The 21,819-nt window shown below is 42.9% G+C and overlaps 2 protein-coding genes across 7 annotated transcripts in view; one reads left to right on the forward strand and one right to left on the reverse strand.

The window, feature by feature from the left end:
- The window catches only part of SLC26A5 (solute carrier family 26 member 5), a 39,648-nt gene extending 22,638 nt beyond the window's left edge, over positions 1 to 17,010 (forward strand). For 4 of the 5 annotated variants that reach the window (XM_071423962.1, XM_071423963.1, XM_071423964.1 and 1 more), the window contains exons 11-20: positions 539 to 652; positions 963 to 1,040; positions 2,478 to 2,573; positions 3,343 to 3,449; positions 4,616 to 4,685; positions 6,078 to 6,170; positions 7,086 to 7,196; positions 8,081 to 8,287; positions 8,542 to 8,596; positions 9,130 to 10,966. In XM_071423962.1, the coding sequence (XP_071280063.1) occupies positions 539 to 652; positions 963 to 1,040; positions 2,478 to 2,573; positions 3,343 to 3,449; positions 4,616 to 4,685; positions 6,078 to 6,170; positions 7,086 to 7,196; positions 8,081 to 8,287; positions 8,542 to 8,596; positions 9,130 to 9,272 (1,074 nt within the window). In that variant the 3' untranslated portion in view covers positions 9,273 to 10,966. Of the gene's footprint in view, positions 1 to 538; positions 653 to 962; positions 1,041 to 2,477; positions 2,574 to 3,342; positions 3,450 to 4,615; positions 4,686 to 6,077; positions 6,171 to 7,085; positions 7,197 to 8,080; positions 8,288 to 8,541; positions 8,597 to 9,129; positions 10,967 to 15,692 lie in introns of those variants that run through there. The other variant, XR_011678699.1, reaches the window with a different exon arrangement.
- On the reverse strand, positions 12,899 to 21,787 carry PSMC2 (proteasome 26S subunit, ATPase 2). Of its 2 annotated transcripts, XM_071423967.1 has the most exons (12): positions 21,584 to 21,783; positions 19,462 to 19,499; positions 18,261 to 18,342; positions 17,160 to 17,259; positions 16,704 to 16,835; positions 15,995 to 16,067; positions 15,755 to 15,850; positions 15,332 to 15,496; positions 14,717 to 14,804; positions 13,906 to 14,108; positions 13,269 to 13,365; positions 12,899 to 13,171 (listed from the first exon to the last, which is right to left on the reverse strand). In XM_071423967.1, exons 1-12 carry the CDS (start codon positions 21,651 to 21,653, stop codon positions 13,014 to 13,016), a joined length of 1,302 nt encoding a protein of 433 aa, XP_071280068.1. In that variant the 5' UTR covers positions 21,654 to 21,783; the 3' UTR covers positions 12,899 to 13,013. The 2 variants fall into 2 exon arrangements, with proteins under 2 accessions (XP_071280068.1, XP_071280069.1); XM_071423968.1 differs by lacking the exon at positions 16,704 to 16,835 and having other exon boundaries at positions 21,584 to 21,787.
- Between the last annotated feature and the right edge of the window lie 32 nt (positions 21,788 to 21,819).

The following is a 21,819-nucleotide window of genomic DNA, read 5'->3' on the forward strand; positions in this document are numbered from 1 at the left end:
TGACCTCACCCATGGGAGCAGTTCTCATGTGGGATCTTCCTGAGGAAGCAGCAGACACTCATTGGTTTTTCCATGTACAGCAATGGATTACCACTCATGGAAGCACAGGAAGGGCTGCTCAGGGTTTTAAACACATAGGGTGGGAAGCAAAGAAAGGTGTTTGCATGAGAAAACATTTTTCATGTATATTCAGGGTTAAAATTCAAATTATCCCCAAGATGAAGAAATCCTTAAAACAAGCAGTGCTGTCATTCATCTTTATTTTCAGTCTGATTAATTCTTGTAACATTTTGGGATAGGAAATGTCTCCAGCATTTCATCAGAGACTTTATTTAACAGATGACTACATGCCTCAGCTTGTGCTTGTGTGAGAACTAGAAGTATAAGCTACAATTAGGTTGCTTATGCTCTACAATGAGGTTGCTGGAAAGCAATGTAAATAAGATGTGGTTGTTACTATCTGTGGATAGTTCCAGCTTGGTACCACTGCTAAGTATAAGTGTATATTTGGCTTTCTTTGCTCTATTGTTTAACACAGGAACTTATTGCCTTGGGAATATGCAACTCTGTGGGGTCCTTTTTCCAAACCATTGCAATCACATGCTCAATGTCTCGGAGTCTTGTCCAGGAAAGCACTGGTGGAAAAACTCAGGTATGTAGAATCCCAAATCCTGAGCCAAATGAAGTTTACTCTTTGGAGCTCCAAAACTCAAGTCTGAAGCTTATCTAGATGGCTATATTTCTCTGCCTGAGCCAGAAGAATTAACTGGAGTTTCCCATGTTTCAAATCCAGACTGGGTGAGGATAGAAAGTGGCATGATGGGCAAAATGGGTGACATGAATGGAAGGAATCAAAGGTCATTTATACAACCAGCCTTGTTGAAAGCACAAGGGGTTAGCTAATCAGTAATATTTTCCCTTGGGAACACTTCTGAATAATCTCTGGCTTTTTTTTTGTTCAGATTGCAGGTGCACTCTCTGCAGTTATGGTTCTGTTGGTGATTGTGGCTATTGGATACCTTTTTGAACCACTTCCACAGGTAAGGGAGTTTTGCATATTAGGCATTGCATTGACTGTGAACAGAGGCCCATGAGTATTGCTAAAACTTGAAATTTTGGGAGAGTTAGTAAACAACAGTTAGGCTTTGATCCAGAAACCTTTAAATTTTGTATGCATTTCTGCTGTAAATTAGCCTAGAAATAAATAATGTTTTGAACAATTCAGCATGATTTTTGTTGTTGTTTTTAGTATTGGATATCCTGGACTCTGTCTTTAGAACATAAGAATACCTTCAAGCAATTCCCCTTTAGAACTGTTTAGGTTGGAAAAGACCTTTAAGATCATTGAGTTCAGCTGTTAACTCAGCACTGCCAAGCCCACCCCTGAATCATGCCCCTAAGTGCCACATCTACTTGCTTTAAATGTCTCCAGGCATGGTGACTCAACTACTTCCTGGGTAGCCTGTTCCAATTCTTGACAAACACTTCCATGAAGAAACTTTTCTTCATATCCAATCTAAACTTCCCCTGGCACAACTTGAGGCGATTTCATGTCATTCTGTCACATTTTATTTTGCAAGAAAAGTCCAATCTTCACCAGGCCACAACCTCCTCTCAGGCACAGAGAGTGATAAGGTCTCCTCTGAGCCTCCTTTTCTCCAGGCTGAACACCCTCAGCTGCTCCTCATCAGACTTGTGCTCCAGACCCTTCCCCAGCTCTGTTGCCCTTCTCTGGACTCTCTCCAGCCCCTCAATCTCCTTCTTTTATTGAGGGCCCCAAAACTGAGCAGAGGATTTGTGGTGTGGCTTCACCAGTGCCGAGTACAGGGAGACAATCACTGCCCTGGTCCTGCTGGCCACATTGGATTGCAGCATAGGAATTCTGGGTTGAAGTTAAAAAGTTAAAAGAAAGTCACAGTTTGGCACAGTAGAAGGCTAGGGCTGGATAATGGCTCAGCATAATGAGTTGGATTTGCTGCTGTTTATACTTATTTGTATAAAAATATATTCATGTGAAAAAGTATATTTCTGACTTAAAAAAAAATCTGTTTCTGGTGATATGCAAAGGATGATACACAATTCCTGTTTCTTGTTGTAGGAGTTGGACCTTGGGTTACAACCATATGACTGTTGCAGGAATTGTTTCAGTATGTTGTAGAGAAACATGAATTTGAGATTATAGTCTACTGCTTCAGGCACTGTAAGTGTAGCAGCATGAAGTGTAGGAGCATGTGATTTCTCTTGCTAGGAAAGAGTAAATCAAACTGAACCTAACTGGTTTGCCAATTCTGCAGCTGCAGTAAAAGCACATGTCCACTGAACTACCTGAAAAGTTGTGAGGTTTTGAATAGAACATCTATTCAGTGGACTTATATTAGTTATAAAGCACAGAAGTAGTTATTTTTGATCCTTTGTAGTTCTTATTTGGCACTGGGTTTATTTTGCTTCTGAAAATTGCATTTTTGTGATGTTCTTAGACAGTGCTAGCTGCAATTGTCATGGTGAACCTGAAGGGAATGCTTAAACAGTTTGCAGATGTCATGCACTTCTGGAGAACCAGTAAGATCGAGCTGGTGAGTATTGCACAGCTCAGTGCTTATATTTTACTATACTAAATTTGTTGCTATCTCCAAAATGGTTTAGAAACTTACCAAGAAATTACAAATTAGTGTTGTATTGCAGGTGGACATAAGTCAGGAAGCTGTAAGTACCCTGGGAGAGTGATCTGTTGGAGACAAGAATATTTTTGTTGTTGCTCAGCAATCTTGTAACTCAAGTCAGAAATAGTTTGGTTGCAGTAAAAGCAAAAGCTCTGGCAGTTTTGCTATAGAAACTACCCTAAAGGCTGTGGGGATGTCTGAGAAGAATTTGAAAACAGAATAACAAAGAAAACCACATGAAGGTATTTGCCATCTTTTAAGACAAACCAAAAACCTGGCTGGAGTGGGCCAGAGCTAAGAGTGTATTGGAGGGAACATTTTGGTGGTATTTCTCTCCTGGATGAACTGGCTGATGGAACTGAGTTAGAGCTACTTGCAAGCCTTGAATATTTTTTTTTATCTTAAGGTTTTTGGAGTCTGCTGATGGTAGAAGAAGAATCCTTGGAGAACAGGACTTAAGGCATTAATTAATATGTGACAGTTTGTCATATGTTAGAGTGCCTTGAGATTTTATGCCCTTCTGAAAGGTCAAGGCAATTCCCATCTGGCATCATGATGGGTTACATTACAGCCTGTTCCTGGTCAGAAGTGATACATAGGTTTTGTGGTTGGGTTCTGCTGTTGTTTTTGTTGTTAACAGGAAAGAGGATGCATAATAATTCACACCTTTTTTTTGTTTTAGGCCATCTGGGTGGCAGCTTTTGTGGCTTCTCTTTTGCTGGGACTAGACTATGGTTTGCTTAGTGCAGTTACATTTGCAATGATCACCGTTATTTACAGAACACAAAGGTCAGATTTCTTCTTTATCAAAATTAATGTTTGCTGATCCTCTTTGTGGTTTTGTTTGCTTAAGGGGTGCAAATAAACAGAAGTCCATCCCACCCTCTTCAACTGCATGCTGAATGGAATTTCCTTCCTAATATAGGTCATGCCCTTTGGCTCTGATTCAGGGTTCACATTTTCTTTTTCTGAGAACAAAATTTTTAGAGAGCATGAACTTATACTCTCAGTAATAAACAGAAGATTTTTCATTTCACATAGTGGTTAATCTTCTTTATTTCTTTTAATGCTTAGAGTTTAGAACTTTAAATCTTTCTGCCAGTTCCAGTATGATTAAGTTTCGTGTGCACTAATTGTCACAGACGAGCTGAGATTGTGTCAGGTTATCATGGGATGAATACTTAGGTATTTTTAAAAAAAGTTCTAAATTGTAAAATACAGTGGCTGTTCTAGTTTTCAAGTCACTTCTCCCCATTCAAAGTGACAAAGCTCTTATTGTGAAAAATTTCCAGGTCTACAGTGAAATGATTTATTGCATGTGTGGATAGGACTGGCATGTGAGGTTTCTGGGCTCAGGGTCTGGGATAGGTGGAAACTGTGTAAAAGTCTTGGTTCTGTCTGCACTGGAGTGAAAGCAAATTGTGAAATTTCCACTCTGCATAAATAAGAGTATTTTTCTACTATCTCTATACAGTTTTATTCTTGCAAACAGAACAGTAATGTACTTTGCTGTCACAGTTCTTGTGAGTTGGCAATATTCATCTGCTTAGACATTGTCCTGGGAGCAGAGTGGCTCTTCAAAATTGCAGCATGTTTTCTGTCAGTGTGAGCTTGCATATTTGCAGGACAGTCAGTAGAGTTGCACCAGTTGGTGCTTGTCCTGGGGTGACAGAGAATTTGCTCTGTCCTTTTGCATGTTCTGACTCATGCTTTTCAGAAAATGACAACATTTCAGCACTAAGCTTATAAATTGATTTTGCACTGACAGAAACAACTTTCTTTTAATTGTATTCTGCCATAAACTGCTCACTGCATTTAACCATGTTTAGAAAGTCCTGTACCAGACAGGCCCTGCAGAATGACCATTTAAAATAAGTTTCAGTCTGTGTTAAACACTCACTTTTTTTCCACTTTGTAAGTGATAATACAGAAATACTTGTTTCCTTTCTCTCTAGACCTAAATACAGAATCCTTGGTCAGATTCCTAACACTGACATCTACTGTGATGTGGAAGAGTATGAAGAGGTAGGAACATGTTCTTCTGCATTGAGGAGTTTCATTCAGTGGAGCAAAGACAGCTGTGGCAATTTGCTGCTTTGCTGCTTTGTCCTACCACACTACACATGCAGTGCTGGCTGCTGAGCATTCACCTGTGTTGAAAGGAAATAAATAGATTTGGGTTTAGTAGTAAAAGTTGCTTTGTTCAAAATGTGAGCTCTTTGTACTGCACGTACATTTCACCAGGCAGTGACCAAAAGTACTTTTATACTAGTTCCATTGTCCCAGTGTTTAGGAATACCACTGCTAAACCTGCTATGTAAACAAGTGCATACCAGGCCACCTTTTTTATTTGTGTGGCAGTAGTGCATGGAATCCCTGGAACCCAGGATCCAAACTTGTATGTTCTTCAGAATTGCACAAACTGTTCAAAACAGCATCCCCTGCTCATTAAATTTATGTGATTAATGGCACAATTGCTCATCATGCACTTAGCTTCTCATAAATGCCATTTTGTTCAACCAAAAGTTGATGAAAGCATTACATTTTTCAGTGCAGTGGATATAAATATGCTGTATTTATTCCCAAACAACAGCTACAATTTTCTGCACTCTCTGTGTTCTCAGAGATGCTGCTATGAAAGTTACATCACCCTTTACTGATGAACCAGTCTGTAAAAACCTATGGACAAAGATCATGCAGTTCTGCTTTAAATATGATGCAAAGCAGGAGTATGAGTGCTCACATTTAGATCTGTATGCAAAGGAGAGCAGACTCCCTTTCTGTTACACTGAATGCAGTCAGCATTTCCTCCTGGTAAAGGTGGGGCTGGCAGCATATGGCAGGCTGGGTCTCTGCTGCTGGCCAGGTCATTTGTATGCAAAATGTCACAGTTCAGCCTGTTTAGTTAGAGATGACTGCATTGAAAGGAGGGGAGAGAAGTGAATATCCAGACCTGTCTGAAGGTCTGGATAAAACCACAGATCTGAAAGGTTCATTTTCTTGGTACCTGGGGAGTCAAGAAAGAAAAAGAGAGAAAAAGGGAAATGAGTTATTATGCTTGTTGAAAGGGAGGCTAAAAGGAAGCAATTCTAGGAGTGCATGATTTCCTCATGGTAATATCAGCTGCAAATAGCAACATGAAAGAACTGCAAATATTTAATTTTTATGGCTGTGCATTTTGGTGTAATATAGAAGGAGAAATGTTACCAGGCATTGATAGTGTGCAGTATTACACTGGGAGAGGGGGAGGTTCTGATGTCCTGGTTGCCTTTGCTCACAACAGTGCCAACCTTCTTTATCTGGCACATGCTTAGAGCTGTCCAGGGTTGGCTGTTGCACTGCTGCACGTTCATGTGTCTTGTGATTACACAGGGGCCTTTATTCTGTTTAACTGTTCACATCCAATATTTTCCTTAGGTTAAAGAACATCCTGGAATCAAAATATTTCAAGCTAATACATCTCTTTATTTTGCTAATAGTGAGTCATATACAAGGGCTCTGATAAAAAAGGTGAGTAAATTCTTTAATGTCTGTGTCCTAAAAATTCAAACTGGCTTCTGAAACTTGCTTGTCTTTCAGCTCCTTTAGTGTAGCCCTTAGCACAGTGTTTCTCAGCCTGCAGCCCCTGGTGATGTGTAAAATATGAGAAGGTTATCCTCCAGCCAGCTACAAATTATCTTAGGAAGCATCAACATGGTGGGAGGGAATAAACAAAGTGTTGCCTCATACTGACTGCTCGTGAATGGACAGTGGTGGGTGCAGAACTGCTCAAACACAAACTGGTTAAACCTTTTTTTTCAACAGGAAAATAGTTTCTGAGCTGAAAACAAAATGGGAATAAAAGTTTCCTTGTTGGGTAACTAACTTGACTGGAGTGTAAGACATGGAATACTGTGGGCATTTCGTGCCTCCCACGGGCAGCAGATGAGCTGCAGGCAGGGTGTGCCTCACTGCCTGTGTCACCCCTGCTGTCACTGGGTGGCAGGGGCAACAGCAGAGCCCCTGACCCGGTGACAACTGTGCCTGTACTAACTTCTGAAACATTTTTCTGTAGCTCCCATGGCGAGTCTTATACAAACCAGGTGGGTGGTACTTGCCCTCACAAAGCAAGAGATATTGGTGATTATTGCCCAAATGCACTTCTCTCCCCTTTGCCCTCTGCACTCCAATCAGCATTTGGTGGAAACACAACACTTTCTGATTTCAAGAAAAGAATGAGATGCATCTTTCCCTCATCTTGTTAACACAGTGCTTGCCAAGATGATTCCTTCTTTACACTGTTCTCACCCCCACCAAGGGAAGCTGGAAAATGCAGGCTTCTTGTTTAAATTTATGGCAGTGATTAATTCGGTGCAAATTGATACTCCAGTGCCATCCTAACAATGGCACTCAATCTCCTCTGATCATACTTTCTTCTCCTGACAGACTGGAGTGGACCCTGGTGCCTTATTAAAAGCAAGGAAAAAAGCCCAGAAGCGCCATGCCAAGGAGATAAAGGCAGCAAATGAACAGAGAAAGAAAGCTGTGCTGAAGCTGGTGAGCTCTTCTGTAAATATTTACCTCTGCTTTATCAGCTTACAGGCTGCTCTCAGGTGCTACCACTCTTGTGTTTCATACAAGGTGTGCTGCTTAGGGAGGAAGTGCTGTGCAATGGGAACAGGTGGCTGAAGGAACAATGTAAGGATCAGAGGCTCACTGCTATATTGGATAATTATGTTGGACCTTGATTGCATTCAGGTAGCACAGAGTAGCACAGAAACTCTCCACACTGTCATGCTGTCTCACCAACAGTGGTGTTGGCAGAAATCAAAGGGACTCTGCCCCTCCACACACACTTGGAATAATAATGTAGGAATAATATAGAATAAAATTAATTCTAATTGGCAGCCCCTGTAACAAGAAGGTGCCATCCCCTCTGCTAATCCTGGCATGGCTCAGATACACTGAGAAGGGTTATTTGGGACATGCTTGTACTTTTATGCATATCTAAGTTCACCACCATGGTGGGAGAGGGTGTGTGATTTTACCATGGGAAACCTAAAAAAGGCCTAACTTGAGAGCCCAGTTGCTGTTTTTTATTTTGAATATATAGGTCTTGATGGAATCAGCCAGGGATAAGGCAAGGAAATGCAGTAAAAATGTGTCAGTAAAGTTGAACAGGTGTCAGTGTTTGAAGGCAAAGAGTAATTCAGTCCTGAGATAACAGCTTTAAGCTGCTTGATTGTTAAAAGACTGGGCATGAGAGAACAAACCTTGATATACACAAGATATGGAAGTGTGTATGCATGTCAGGCCAGTTTCTGTAATGACCAGCAGCTTGTCAACTTTTAAAGGCTTAAAGAACACCAGTGAGGGGAGCAAAGGGGTTTACATTGAAAAAGCATTGATTGCCTTTAAGCTTTATTCATCTTCTCTCCCAGACGAACGACGTAGAAGCAGGTGTAAAACATGAGATAGCAAGTGATGACTTACCTGTGAATGGAAAATTTGCAGATTCTAGTGTACATGACATGTCTCCTGAAGAGCATGAACATTTTGTGGAGCCCAAATCAGATATTCACTCTTTAATCCTGGATTTCACCCCAGTGAACTTTGTGGATTCAGTTGGAGCAAAAGCACTAAAATCAGTAAGTAGAGTTCTTTTCTCCCAGAAAAACTCACAGAAAACTTTTCAGATACCTAATAAGGAGCCTGTCAGCATGAGACATAACTGCCTGCTCAAATACAATCTCACCTAATCACTGGTTTAATTTTGAAAGTTTTAGCTGAATACTGGGGAATGTGTACTCTGCAGCTTTCACAGTATTTGGCCTCCAGAACTGTGTATGATGTGTATGATGATGTATTATCTGCATTTAACTTCAGCTTACCTCTGTTGTAGATTATAAAAGAACACAACAAAGTTGATATATATGTCTGCATTGCCGGCTGTAGTGGTGAGTTGAGATTTTTGTTTTTGTGAGCTTTATGGGAGAGATTGTGTTTTAACTCCTTCCCTTTGCTCCCCAATTTCCTGCTGCCAGTAGTGCCTCAGTAGTATCAGCACTTCACATAAAATTGGATTTGAGGAAAAGCAAGAGCCTTAACTTTAGTGAAAGTAGAGCACTGATGAAATGAGCTTTGTGAGGAGGGGATCCTGCTCCCATTTCTTCCTGCTGGCGAGTTGTGAATGCCACACTGAACTTAGTATCTTGAAATTGTAGTGATAATGTAATGAGGAGAAAAGCCTGAAATGTTCCAATATCCAGTATTTGGGATTGTAACATCTTCTGCCAAGAATAGGCCTCTGTCTATGTCTGCATAGGCATAGACTGCTTGGAGTAGTAGTAGCATGTGATGCACTTGACTATTTCAATTTTTTTAGTAACAAAAAGTAAGAGAACAATTCTCATCTTCCTGATATGCCATTGTCTTCCATCCTTGTACTTAAGTGTATGTGCTGATGCCATGTTTGGGTTTTGTTTTGTAGGCCCTGTTATGAATGAACTGACAAGACTGAATTTCTTTGACAAAAGTGTAACAACAGAGTTGCTGTTTCACAGCATTCACGATGCTGTCCTTTCCTGCCAAATGAAAGATGGGTCTGCTGCACAGGCTGGCTCTGACCTTTGAAGAGTGGCACTGAGCAGAATGGGAGCCAGGTTTATGCTGATGGAGATTCTTTCTGAATATTTAATTTGCACAGTTTGAAGAGAGCCTGAGGCTTTTTGCACCTATGGGTATGGGGTGGTGTTTATTTTTTGTAGGAAGGGTAGAAAAGGAAATGGAAGCCTTCATGCTCTTGAATTTTTTCCTTTGATCAGGGTATAGCCTTCCAATAATAAACAAGCACAAAATTATGCAAGAAAAGAAAATTCAGTGTATTTTGCTGTAGTCAGAATCTGGTGGACAAGGTGACATTCCTATTCCTGTTGAGGAAATGGGCACTTTAACTCACTACACGTGGGATCTTGCAGGAGGTAACTGTTCTGCAAGTGCAATGCACTGTACCAGTGTCTTTAAATAACTTTCTTAGATGACTTTTAAAGCCTGATGTCAACATCTGCATGTAACAGATTGGTTCAATTTATAATACTCTGCCAGCTGGATTAATGAATTCACACTGGTGGCAGGTAGCTGCTGCTGTTTTTAAACCTGGATGGTAGAGTTTTGGTTTTTTTTAAAATACCTAATCTGTCTCAGCTATACCCAAATTCTTCATTTCTCCTCTAAGTGAACTTGAAGTCAGAAACTCATTGTTTAATTATTCCATTATCAGTATAGTACTTGCACTGCCAAAACTTGGCTAGGCTTTCTAGAAAACACAGCTGATTTTAATCTAAACTTAATTTATCTTGAAAGTTTAAAGACAAAATTGGTTTAAGACAGGAATGAAGCCTATTTAAGTTAAGAACTGATGCCCTATATGCAGTCTCTTAAGCTGGAATGAAAATTTAAGCAAGGTCTAAAGTCTCACTGGTCAAAAAAAAAAAAAAAGATACTTTTCTGTTGCCCTGTTGCCCATCTTCCTCCCCGTGGTGCTGCTTCTGCCACAGCTTTTAAGGGCTTTGAGAAACAGAGTTCAATAGAACTCAAAAATGATGCATGTTTGGGTTTCTAAAAGAAACAGTAGCATGGGGTTTCTCTTTCTGTTGTCAGCCTGGCCACTGCAGTACTGTCTCAATTCAGGTGTGAGGTGAAAAGCATGGAAATCATGCAAAAGAAATCTTCAATGCCCCAGTTTCCCTCACAGCAGTCACTGTGAAGCTCAGCAGAGGCAGGAACCTAAAAGTGTTTCTCTGTAGGTTATTTTGACAGCACAGGGCAAGTGGGGCAGCAGTGACATTTCACTCAGCACCCTCAAATCACAGTGCATAAGGAATTCAGACACTTTCCTCACCTCTGGTCACAGAATGTAATATTCTTATTTTATTTCAGGCTCTTACACTTAGGGCTTACTTCAGGTAAACATTTAGGGCTTGCTTCAGGTAAACTGTTTCCAGGGACCAGGGGAGTTGGGGAAGATACTTTATTTCCTCAGACTCCCCTGCCCATAAGGATGGGAAGCTTTCTGCATCAGAAATTGCTGCTTAGCTGGAGTTCCACGGATGAAGTGCATGCATGTGAAGACATTGTGTGTGCTTATTTAAACAACTTTTGGTACATTTTATAATGTTAAACTAGTTCAACAAGCCTTTGTATCTACATACAGTATATTTTTCTACTTTCAGCTTGTTGCAGCTTCAGTTTTTAACTCTCTAGTCTCTTCAGTTCACTTTGAAATCCTGTCAAGTTCCAAAATAAAGTAATGTCACTTGTCAAAATTTTCCACTTTGTCTTGGTGAGACTCAGTCTGAGGGACAGGCTGAGAGCCCCAGATACAAGTGTCTGATGGCAGGACAGGTTTCCACCTCCAGGCAGTGTTCCCTGCTGTGCTGCTTCCTGCTCTCACTCCTGCCACCCCCATGCAGCCCTCTCTGTTTCAGGCCTCACAGGGATACACAACTGAAGCTGGATCTCCCACCATGGTAGAAACAGATGCACTTCCCAGGGAGCTGCTGAAATGCTGGACTGAAAACCTTTGCCCAAGAAAGTCCCACATCCCAGACCATGCAGAACAAGTGCTCCTGCAACACCCCCAGCAGTGCTGGTAACTCATCGCGCAGAACAAAAGTTTCAGCAGCTTTTGCTCATCTCTTCCTGTGTTTTGCTGCCACCAGCTGAAGCACTGCCTCCCCCTGGCAGCCTGAGCCAGCCCCTAAAAAGGGAACCCAGTTCCTCTTCCCAGCACTGATTAACAGACCACTATCCAAAAGTGAAATCCTATCTTAGGCTTGTCAGTGCCAGAATAAACAACCCCAGGTCCTTTGACCTTGTGACAGGGCTCCAGTTTGTCTGCAGGGACAGGGGAGTGCCTCACCCCTCTGCTGAAGCCCCACCACAGCAGATAGCACTGGATGGCCTAAATCTGGCTGGTACCTTGTAAAAATCAGGGTCATGTTCCTTTCCCCTCCTTTTTTTGCAAGAGCACTGATGATAATTCAGGATACCTGGTAAGATCCAAACTCTTTCTCCATACTTCACTTACCCTTCTCAAGTAAAAGCTCCACATAATTTCAAGTGCTGCTCCTGGTAAACAGAGATGCTGTCAGTGCTGTTTTCTGAAAATGAGAAACATTCTGTCCCACCAATGAACTTGCATCCCTCCCCAAAATGTTCTTCCTGAAATGACACACAAATGTTGAGATTGCCCAGGTTTCCATATCAAGATACTGTACTGACACCAGCCAGAATCCTACCCCAGTCCATGGCTGCATACTCTCCCTATTGCACACACTTCCTATTAAAAAAAAATAAATAGAAGTGGCTTCATAATCTAAGCTTGATAAATTGATGGGTCTCATTTTGATACAACTGGACAATAAAACTTCTCCCACTTCCAAGACAAATCAGTTCCCAAAAGCATTTTTTTCCCCTCAGCTATTTCTTTAAGCTCTTCCAGCTCTTCCCCTAAACCACTTTAATGCAACACTGGAAAGAAAAGGAAAATGGAAGGCTGTTGTTTTTTGATGAAGGACCTTGGCAGATGGATGAGGATTAACCTTTCAAGGCTGCCTTTGTGGCCAACAACTCCCAGCCACTGCTCAGCTATGGAGCCTGTCTTGGTCATCCTGTGTGCAGCAGCAGCATCTCAGACAAGTCACACAATGTATCAAAGTGCTCACTACCAGACTGATGTCAAACTTCACAGCAGGAGCAGGGAAAAGGAATTTTCCATCCCATAGCACTAAGAAATTACACCTTCCTCCTCCTTGACCCATTTACTATTTTGTAAGACACAACAAACAATCTCAGCAAAAGGGATAGAAAAACCACTGAAGATAAAAAAAGCCAAGCTGTGATGGTACCAGAGCATTCACCAAGAGGAGGAAAAAATGTCCCTTCATGTTTTCCTTTAGCTGGGCAATGACTCAGAGCACCACAAGTGCCTTCCCATGACAGCTCCTGTTTTCATGGGACACACAAGCACCTCTCAGCACACCCAGAAACAACAGAGGCATTCAGGGGTCTTCCAGCACCTCTATGGCTCAGATTCAAGTTCTGGGGTGTAGATGGTGACCAGACATCTAAACTTGGGATGTCTGACATTGCCCAGGTATCTGATTTAAAATTAGCCATGCTGCTGTAACCTCACTAAGATCTTTTCCCAACAGCAGCAACAGTCCACTGGAGTAGAATACTCACAATGAACACACTCCTACTGTTTGGAACACTCCATTTATTTCTAGCTTCCAAGAACAAAACACAAATCACTATACTTGGATTTTTGTTCCACAGAAAGTTTTGGGGGAACAGTAAGAGCCTTCCCAGGTGTTAGTTGTAGGTCATGTAGCGGGGGGTAGCGCTGAACTTGGCGTAGGATTTGATGACTTTGTTCACCGCCTCCAGGAAATCCTTCTCAGTGGCGATCTTCCGGCGCGCTCGGATAGCGAACATTCCCGCCTCCGTGCACACACTGCGGATCTCGGCGCCTGGGAGACACGGGATAAACAGCTCAGCACTGACTGCCAGGGGACACAGGGCACACAGAGACCTGTCCCAGTAAAGGAATAAATCCATGCAGCTTACCTGTGCTGTTAGGACACAGCCGAGCCAGCAGCTCAAACCTGATGTCCCTCTCCACGCTCATCGAACGAGCGTGGATCTTGAAGATGTGAGTTCGCCCCTGAGGGAAAGGGAGGAGGACAGAGGTGTTCATGGCATGAAAGAGGTGATGACTCCAGCCTGCAGCTGTCTCCCTCCACAGCACAGGCAAATGGAAAACACATCTTGTATTTGCTGCCCAACTATGGTTTCCCGTGTCTGGACTGGAATGTCTAAGTGTCCATGAGACTAAAGTAAGAAAATAACTCTAAAAAGGGCTTTCATCATAGAAGTACCTCAAGAAATCTCTCTCAAAAGAGCCAAACAAAACACATTCCAGCTTCTGAACTAAACTGTGGATCTGGTTAAAGGACTTTTTCTCTGTTGAGGCAGAAACATACAGTGATTACAGCTGCCTACCATGGCTTCTCAGCCAGGACAGAAACTGTGCAGTGTGGAAAAATCTTTGGCACATCTTTAATCCCCCACACTTCTGTGTAGTTTCACATAATTTAAGAGTGCTGCATTTGCTGATTCTCATCAACTTCCAGACAATGATGCCCTAATCTAAGAAACACTCTGCTATCAGAACACACTTAGCAGTGAAATAAAGAGTTCTCACCTCAAGATCAGGCAGGCTGAACTCTATCTTCCTGTCCAGCCTGCCAGGCCTCATCAGTGCTGGGTCCAGAGTGTCAGGTCTGTTAGTGGCCATGAGCACTTTGATGTTGCCCCGGGGGTCAAAGCCATCCAGCTGGTTGATGAGCTCCAGCATGGTGCGCTGCACCTCGTTGTCACCGCCGGCGCCGTCATCGAAACGAGCACCTGCACAGGAGACACAAAAGCTTCACACAGGGACACAGAGTGCCACAGTGGCTGCAACACCATGGGACACCTGGGAAAATGACTTTAAAGTGGATACCAGTAATTGTGATGAATTAAAAAGGTCCAGAGTATAAAAGGGCCTCTATCTCCCTACCTAACAACCGGCCAAGTGGTGGAATTTACCTGTGTAGTTCTGTTTTGCCCTTTCCTCAACCAAAATCATCCTTCTCCCCTATCTATGTAACAATTGTTCTACTTTCAAAGGACTTCTCTTTTGAGAAAAATTAATAATGTTCAGGAAGTAACAAAGATGTTGAGTGTAGTCCAGAAAGAGGTTTAAGTTAACAGTACTTTTCTGCAAACAAAATACGGAGGTTCTTCACTTAAGTTCAAATAATGTGGGTGTTCCAAATGTGCAAAAATGGCTTCCATCTGGGCTACATAAACCACTTCTGACAGCTTCCTGGACACAGGGTATGCTGGGGTAGTAGTTTTGCTAACTCAGTATTTACAAGCACTTTTCTTGAAATGCAACAATCCAGATACAGAACTAAAGAAAACCTGGAAGCTCTCACAGGGGAATAGCACTGTAGCTACTACAAACATACCTCCAATGGCATCAATCTCATCAAAGAATATAAGGCAAGCTTTTTTAGTTCTGGCCATTTCAAAGAGTTCACGAACCATTCGAGCTCCCTGAAAGCAAAAAAAAAAAAAAAAAAAAAAAAAGAGAAATCAAGATTTTGTTAGAGATTTTAGGCACATTAAAGGAAAACTATCAAAACCAAACTTTTCATGCTTCCAAGTACTTCTACATTTCCAATGTGAAAACTCTTTTTATTTGTTCACATATATAATGGGAGAAGTATAAAGCTTAAAGCAATTTATAAAGGACATAAAAATTACTGCTCTTAAACTGAGAAGTACAGATGAAGTCATTTACCTCGGGGCCAACTGAAAAACAAGTGGCAGAGTTGGGAGCAGAATCCTAATTCCAGAATCTTCCTGAACTTTGCAGATTGAACTCTGTACTGCAAAATGCCTCTCATAAGTGACAGCAAAGCTGAGGTCATGTCACCACTGCCTGACCTGCAGTGATTTGGCTGATAGCTCCTGCCCCTGCAGCTTCCAAGTACATCCATCCCTCACTCCCAGTGTGGTGTCTGGTACCCACAAGGGAGATGTGCAAACCCCTCCAGACTCCATCAAGTAGTTGCTCTTACCTCTCCCACATATTTCTGCACCAGCTCAGATCCAATCACTCTGATGAAGCAGGCATCAGTCCTGTTAGCCACAGCACGGGCACAGAGCGTTTTGCCTGTGCCAGGTGGCCCAAACAAAAGCACTCCTTTGGGAGGCTCAATTCCCAGGTTCACAAATCTTTCAGGCTGTAACAAAGGGAGCCAGAAGGCAAGGTTATGTGCAAATTAAAGATTATGTGCATCAAAGCATAAATGCAAATCAAGGAAATCATTGATGAAGAGCAATGTAAACGAGGCTGGGCTGGATTTCACTTGGTAAAAGCTGACTTCCTTTCATTAAACTGGTTACACTCAGTAACTATGTCTTTTCTTGCTTTTCCAGATGCTCACAGATGGCCAGAATACTTCCAAAATAATAGAAGCTTCAATCTGGAGGTTACTTACGTGAAGCAGAGGGGTTTCCACCACCTCTCTCAGCTTTTCAATCTGTTCTTTACAGCCACCAACATCACTGTAAGTGACATCAGGTTTTTCTTCTACCTGCACAACAAAGAGGTGAATGAGCAGTTACCAGCCTGGTGCAGCAAATCTCCACAGGCTTTCAACAGCCCACAACAAAATCCAGCGAAAGGAATCACAATTACAAGATAAAGCCACGTCAAAATAAGTAAAGGCAACTCTCACTTGCATCATGGTGACTGTGGGATCAATCTTTGGAGGCAAGGGGATGTGGATTTGGTACTTGTTTCTGTCCACCCTGGTGAGGAAGCATAAAGACTATTATTGTAACACTGGTTAAGTAAAGTGTTATGTAGAAACAACTCTGTAAATGAGAAGCTGAATTCTTGAGCTGTTCTTTTCTCTGGCATCAAGACAGCCCAGCCCTGAAAGTTAATAGTCAGGTAGGCCAGATAATGGAATTCTTTCTGTAGAAATTTTTAAGGTTTCCAAAACTATTAATTCCAAAGTATTTTGAAAAATAAATTTCAAAATATCCCACAGAGCAAACTGGGAAAATACTGACTCTTAAAGTAAGAGGTTTTACATCCTCAGTGAACATTTCCTGGCTGCTTTGAGTGTGACCTCAGAGTACCAAAGAAGGAGCCTACAGAGGCTCCCTGAAAGCTGGGACTGCTGGGGCCTGAACTGAAAAGTTTCTGTCCAATGACACATGGGTTTTGTCAATTTTTGTCAAAATAACATCAAAACAAGATTCCAGCAGAGCATGCAGGTGAGTTACTGTCATCCAAGAGAAAGACAGTAGTGGCGTAATTTCAACCACTGCAAAAATTGGAAATGAAGGCTTGCTGACCTGTCAAACTACAACATGAGATAACTCAGAGAAAGCTTCAGTCTGCAGGAAGACTCACAAGAACAGAAAGACTTTGCATACCCAACTCTCATGCCTTCTTCTATGTCAGTAGGTGCCACCTGGTCACTGAGATCCACCACGAACTTGGCAAATTGCTTGACATTGATAATGTACTTGGGATCCTCAGAGTCTGCATTGATGATCTTTGTGCACCTAACACACAGACACAATTGCACCTCCAGGCACACAAACTGTGTGCTAAGCATAAGCATCAAGAGAGTCACATTTTCCAAATACACCAGAACACCAGAATGTTGTACTTGTGATTACACCTTTACAGCCTCATACAACAACTGCAGAAATAAGTACAAGTATGAAATACATCACACATCATTACAGTTCCCTTTTGATTCAGTGGTAAAAAGCACTTTCAATATGCACAACATGGACTTCATTTTTTAAAAGAAGTCCACACCTAAGCTATAAATCAGATTTTTAACACTATGGAGCTCCACTGGAAGGAAAGAGTGCTCTCACCTTGCAACTTGCAATGGTTGCTCGCTTTGGAGAGTTTGTTTATCTGCAGCCAGATCCCAAAGGGCAGGAGGCGCCAAGCCAGTGTCAGATTCCTTGATTCCTGCATGCAGCACAGAGAAGCTGAGGAGGAAACACCTAACTGGGATGTCAGCCATCCTTCCCACACCAAAACCTCAGAGATAACCCTGCAGGAAGCTTTCTGAGAGACCTCCAAAACAACACACACCAAAACCTCAGAGATAACCCTGCAGGAAGCTTTCTGAGAGACCTCCAAAACAACACACACCAAAACCTCAGAGATAACCCTGCAGGAAGCTTTTTGAGAGACCTCCAAAACAACACACACACATATCTTTGATGGATTTCCTAAAGAACAAGTTTCCTAAGGAAACAGCCTACGTGACCATGCCAGCTGAACATTCAAATCCCAGCCTGGCCGCCCTCCCAGCCAATTTTGCAGAGTGGGGATGCTTACAGCAGGACAGAGCATTGATAGTGGACATCTACATTTCACTAAAGGAGTGAAACTCTCAAGTGTTTTCACTGAGCTCCAGTGCAAAGTATCAGAAACTAAGGGATTCACACAGATGAAAAACCCCACAAATCTTCCAAAACATGCATGTAACAAGTACTATCTCCATTATGGATTTAAAAGAATCAAGATTATTTTACAAGAGAAATTTTGGTCTTCCTGGCAGAACTCAGAGCCACTGCAGGATTAGCAACAGAGCAAAAAACATACATCAGTGAAAGAAAAATTAGGAAACAAATTAATTGTTACTGTTATCACTACTTCATTATCTCGTGTCAGAAAGGGGCATTTGTTTCATGCCACCATTATATATAAAAACCACAGTTTTGATTAAAAATGTGTTAAAGTACAAAATAACAAAATCAGATGTACAGATTAGCTCTGCCCAGTTGAAAAAAAACATCACCCTAACAAGCAAAAATTTCACACTACCAAATAAAGAACTGTGTTCTTTGCAGAAAAATGACAACTAAAAAACAATGCAGAAGTTGTTGGAAATCAACTTCTTACAACACTTGTTTTGGTACCTGTGGCTCCTCTACTGAAAGCTTTCTACAACAAAAACATACCAGTGAGCTCATTGATTTTCTTAAGCAGTTGTTGAATGTCATCTTCTACTTGCTTGATCTGCCTTGAGTACGTGCTCTGGCCCTGGAAAAGGAATACCATGGAGATTTTGTAAGCCAAATTATCTCATGTTTAGGAAAAAGTGACAAGAGCTGCTGCCCATCAAGAAGTTCAACAGACTGTCTTGGTGTAACAGCCAACCATTGATGACAGCCAAAAAAGACAGAATTAACCTCCAGTAACAATATTTCTGTTTGCAAAAGTGAAGTGCAGATACACACAACTGACCAACTGGGAAGGTGGGAATTTTCCATGTTTGTAAACTTTAATAATTTATTTTTCTTTTAAACCTGTTCAGCCTTACTTTTTCAAACTATTTCTCCTATAGTTTAAAAAATACTTAGTAAATTGATATATACAGAGAATTCAGAATACACTTTCTGAACACCATCTGTACAAGTGCTTTAACTGCCTTACCCAACCTTTCCATCATTCACAGAGGACACCAGAAGGCTCAAGGGGCAAATCAGAATTCTTGCTTGTAATAAAATGCTTTTTTTGATCCAGATCTGCCTAACACAGGCAGATTCAGACCTGAATTTGCTGAACAATATCTCCTTTGCAGATCACTGGCAACAAAAAAAAGAAGCTGCAGTGGGAACCTGCTGTATTTCAGAGCTTTGTAAAGGAGTCTTGGTGTCAACAAAATTCAGATTTCTGCCAAACATACCTAAGCTGCAAGTTTCATCTTTCAGGAGTTATTTTGCAGACCAACTGTACTTCCTAGTGTAAAGGGTGGATTGGCATTTTAAGCCTTATTGTCTGTGAAAAGTGCATCCCAACATTATGTTCTTTTAACATGATGGCTAAAAGCAAGTCCATTTGGCAGGAAGGGAGTCTTAAAATTATTTTTGTATAAACCAAGAAAACTGGCCAGTGAAAAAGCCCTAGTAAAGCCCTGGCTGTTAGAGAGCTATGGCAATCAGCAATGAGATACAAAACAAAAATAGAGAAACAAACCCAGGATTATTTTTAGTGTTGCAGGCTGCGTCTCATTGGAAGGTGAACAGGGAGGGAAGGTTTTGGCAGGAAAGAAAAGCACCAGGAGAAGCAGAGATACTCTCTAGCCCTCCCCTCCTGCACTGTATTCCCCCCAGGAACTGCTTTGTGTCTTTAACACTCCCACAGCTGTGTGCTACTTACATATGTTTTCAGCAAGGCAATATCTCCTTCATCAAGAGCTGAAACAAGACAAGAGACACTTAGCTTCCAGTTCTGAAAACAAAGCCAGCAGTATTAATTCTGCTTCTAAAGGATCAAAATATGTATTTTGGAGAGATTCTTTTGAGCTTCCACTTTTCACTGAAACAAAGTGGAACAAAAAAAACCCATCAAATATACAAGAAAAATGAAACAAGGTCTCCAGCTACTCTCTTCAGTCCAAACACCTGCACCACTCAGAGTCACAGCAAGCAAGCCACTTCAACTCTGCTTCACTCAGAGGAGTGTCCCGGCCTGTGACTGTTCAAAAACGGGACTGAAGGTATCACAACTTCATCTTTTCAACTTTTTATTTCTAGATGTTCAAGAAAGCATCAATGAAAAACTGGCACCACTTCCTACTAGCAATGCCCCTGCACAGAGGTGGCTCTAGTTCATTAACTAAGAAAAATACACCATTAACACTCCAAAATGCACTCCATTAACTAAGAAAAATACACCTCTGCTAGTGCCACTCTGCCACACCACTCTCACATCACTTGCTATTTAACAGACTTTCAACACCCTTCCCATCCCTGTTTCCTCTCTTGTCTAATTCCACTCTTTTTAAGACTCTTTTGGAGCCCAAACCACACAGAATTGGTGGACATGGCACTTGGTGCTATAGTCCAGTTGAGGTGTTAGGGCATAGGTTGGACTTGATGATCTTAGAGGTCTCTTCCAACCTCATTATTTTGTGATTCTGTGGTGATCTGGGAGCAGCACGTGTTATACAGCATTCTGAAGACCTTCTATGTTTATCTGTACTTCTTTCATGACTATTTGTACCACCCCATTGATTGTTTTTTATAGCTGCTGAACACTCTGTTGCTATAATTTAGAAATCTTTCTTGAATGGGAATAGTTCAAAGTCCATCACTAATTACATTTTGCACTGCTTGTGCTTCCAGATGCTTTATTAAATATTTAATAACACGAAATAAAAAGCCACAATAAGTTAAAACATGAAGGGCAACCAGCAACCTTCACACCGTGCCGATATCCTCGGAAACCTCGGCCCCCTTCCCTCTCCTGATTCCCGGAATTCCGAACGACAGCGGCAGCACAGGGCAGCTCTGGGGCGCTCCCCCCGGCAAGAGAAAGGAACTTTCACGCAATCATCAAGGTTGGGAGAGACTGTCATGAAGTCCAACCATCAGCCCAGCCCTGCCCCTGTAGCCCCGACACCACATCACCAGCGACAGATCCAGACAGACACTCTTGAGCTCCTGCAGGGATGGTGACTCCACCTCCCTGGGCAAGCTGTTACGATATCTGACCACCTGAACTGCGAATTGTTTTTTCTAATATCTAATGTGAGTCTCCCCTTCTCACCTTTAAGCTATTTTCTCAGTTTCTCTCACCGCGGGCACGGCAGAAGAGACCGGCCTCGCCTCACCACAGCCTCCTTCCAGGGAGGTGTAACATTATCGTAGCACTTTTTGTTGGGCATTTAATGTAGACAAATAAGTATTAAACCACAAAAGGTATTTTTCCTCTCGTGATGAGGAAATTCGAGATTTTAGGAACTTTTTGTAAAAGAACAAGACTTAGAAGGTGGAGGGTCCATTCCTCCCCTGAGAATCTCTGCGGCTTCCCCGGGCAGCCCCACGCTCCGCACCCCGGGCCGGGCACGGGCAGCCCCACGGGCCGGGCGGGTCCCGCTCCCCCTCAGCACTGCCAAGCTCAGCCCTCACAGCCCGGTCCCCGTGAGGCCCGGCCGGCCCCGCTCCCGCTCGGTGCTGCCCAGCTCAGCCCTCACCGCCGGCTCTCCGTGAGCCCCGGCCCAGCTCAGCCCTCACAGCCCGGTCTGCGTAAGGCCCGGCCGGCCCCGCTTCCCTCCGACCAGCGGCGACCATGCGGGTCGGGATGGGGGACGCTCCCGGGGCGGCGGCCGCAGCGCCAAACCGCACATTGGAGACATTTTTAATCCTTTTTAGTCCCTTTGCCCCCGCCGCTCCTCCAGCCCCGCCGCTCCTGGCACCGACATGGCCACCGGCGGCGCCGCCCCATTCCCGGCCCGGGCGCTGCTCGGAGACCATCCTCGCCGTCCGTGGGCCCTCACCGCGGATGGGTTTGTCCTCCTTCTCCTCCTCCTTGGTTTTCCTCTGGTCGGCTCCCAGGTAATCCGGCATCGCGCCCGCCCGCCTTACGCAGCACCGCGCCGCTTCCGCCCGGAACACAAACCAGGGTGCACCGCGGCCCGCGCGCAGGCAACTCCTTCCCCCCGGCGCCGCGGCCGCCGCAGGGAGTTCCGCGCGGCGCCGCCGGTTCACCCTTCGGCCCAGGGCAGCACCGCCG

This window comes from Agelaius tricolor, unplaced genomic scaffold (genome assembly GCF_023055355.1).
Source record: "Agelaius tricolor isolate 1412-34295 unplaced genomic scaffold, bAgeTri1.0.p SCAF_3, whole genome shotgun sequence".
In the NCBI taxonomy this organism is placed as follows: domain Eukaryota; kingdom Metazoa; phylum Chordata; class Aves; order Passeriformes; family Icteridae; genus Agelaius; species Agelaius tricolor.

Bases quoted from the DNA above. Each gene is read 5' to 3' on its own strand.
- PSMC2 (XM_071423967.1), bottom strand. From the start codon at position 21,653: ATGCCGGATTACCTGGGAGCCGACCAGAGGAAAACCAAGGAGGAGGAG. The intron at 17,260-18,260 runs GTATGTTTTTGT...TGCTGCATGCAG, and splicing joins GAAAATCAATGAGCTCACTG to GAATCAAGGAATCTGACACT. The intron at 16,836-17,159 runs GTGAGAGCACTC...TCTGTGTGTTAG, and splicing joins CAACCATTGCAAGTTGCAAG to GTGCACAAAGATCATCAATG.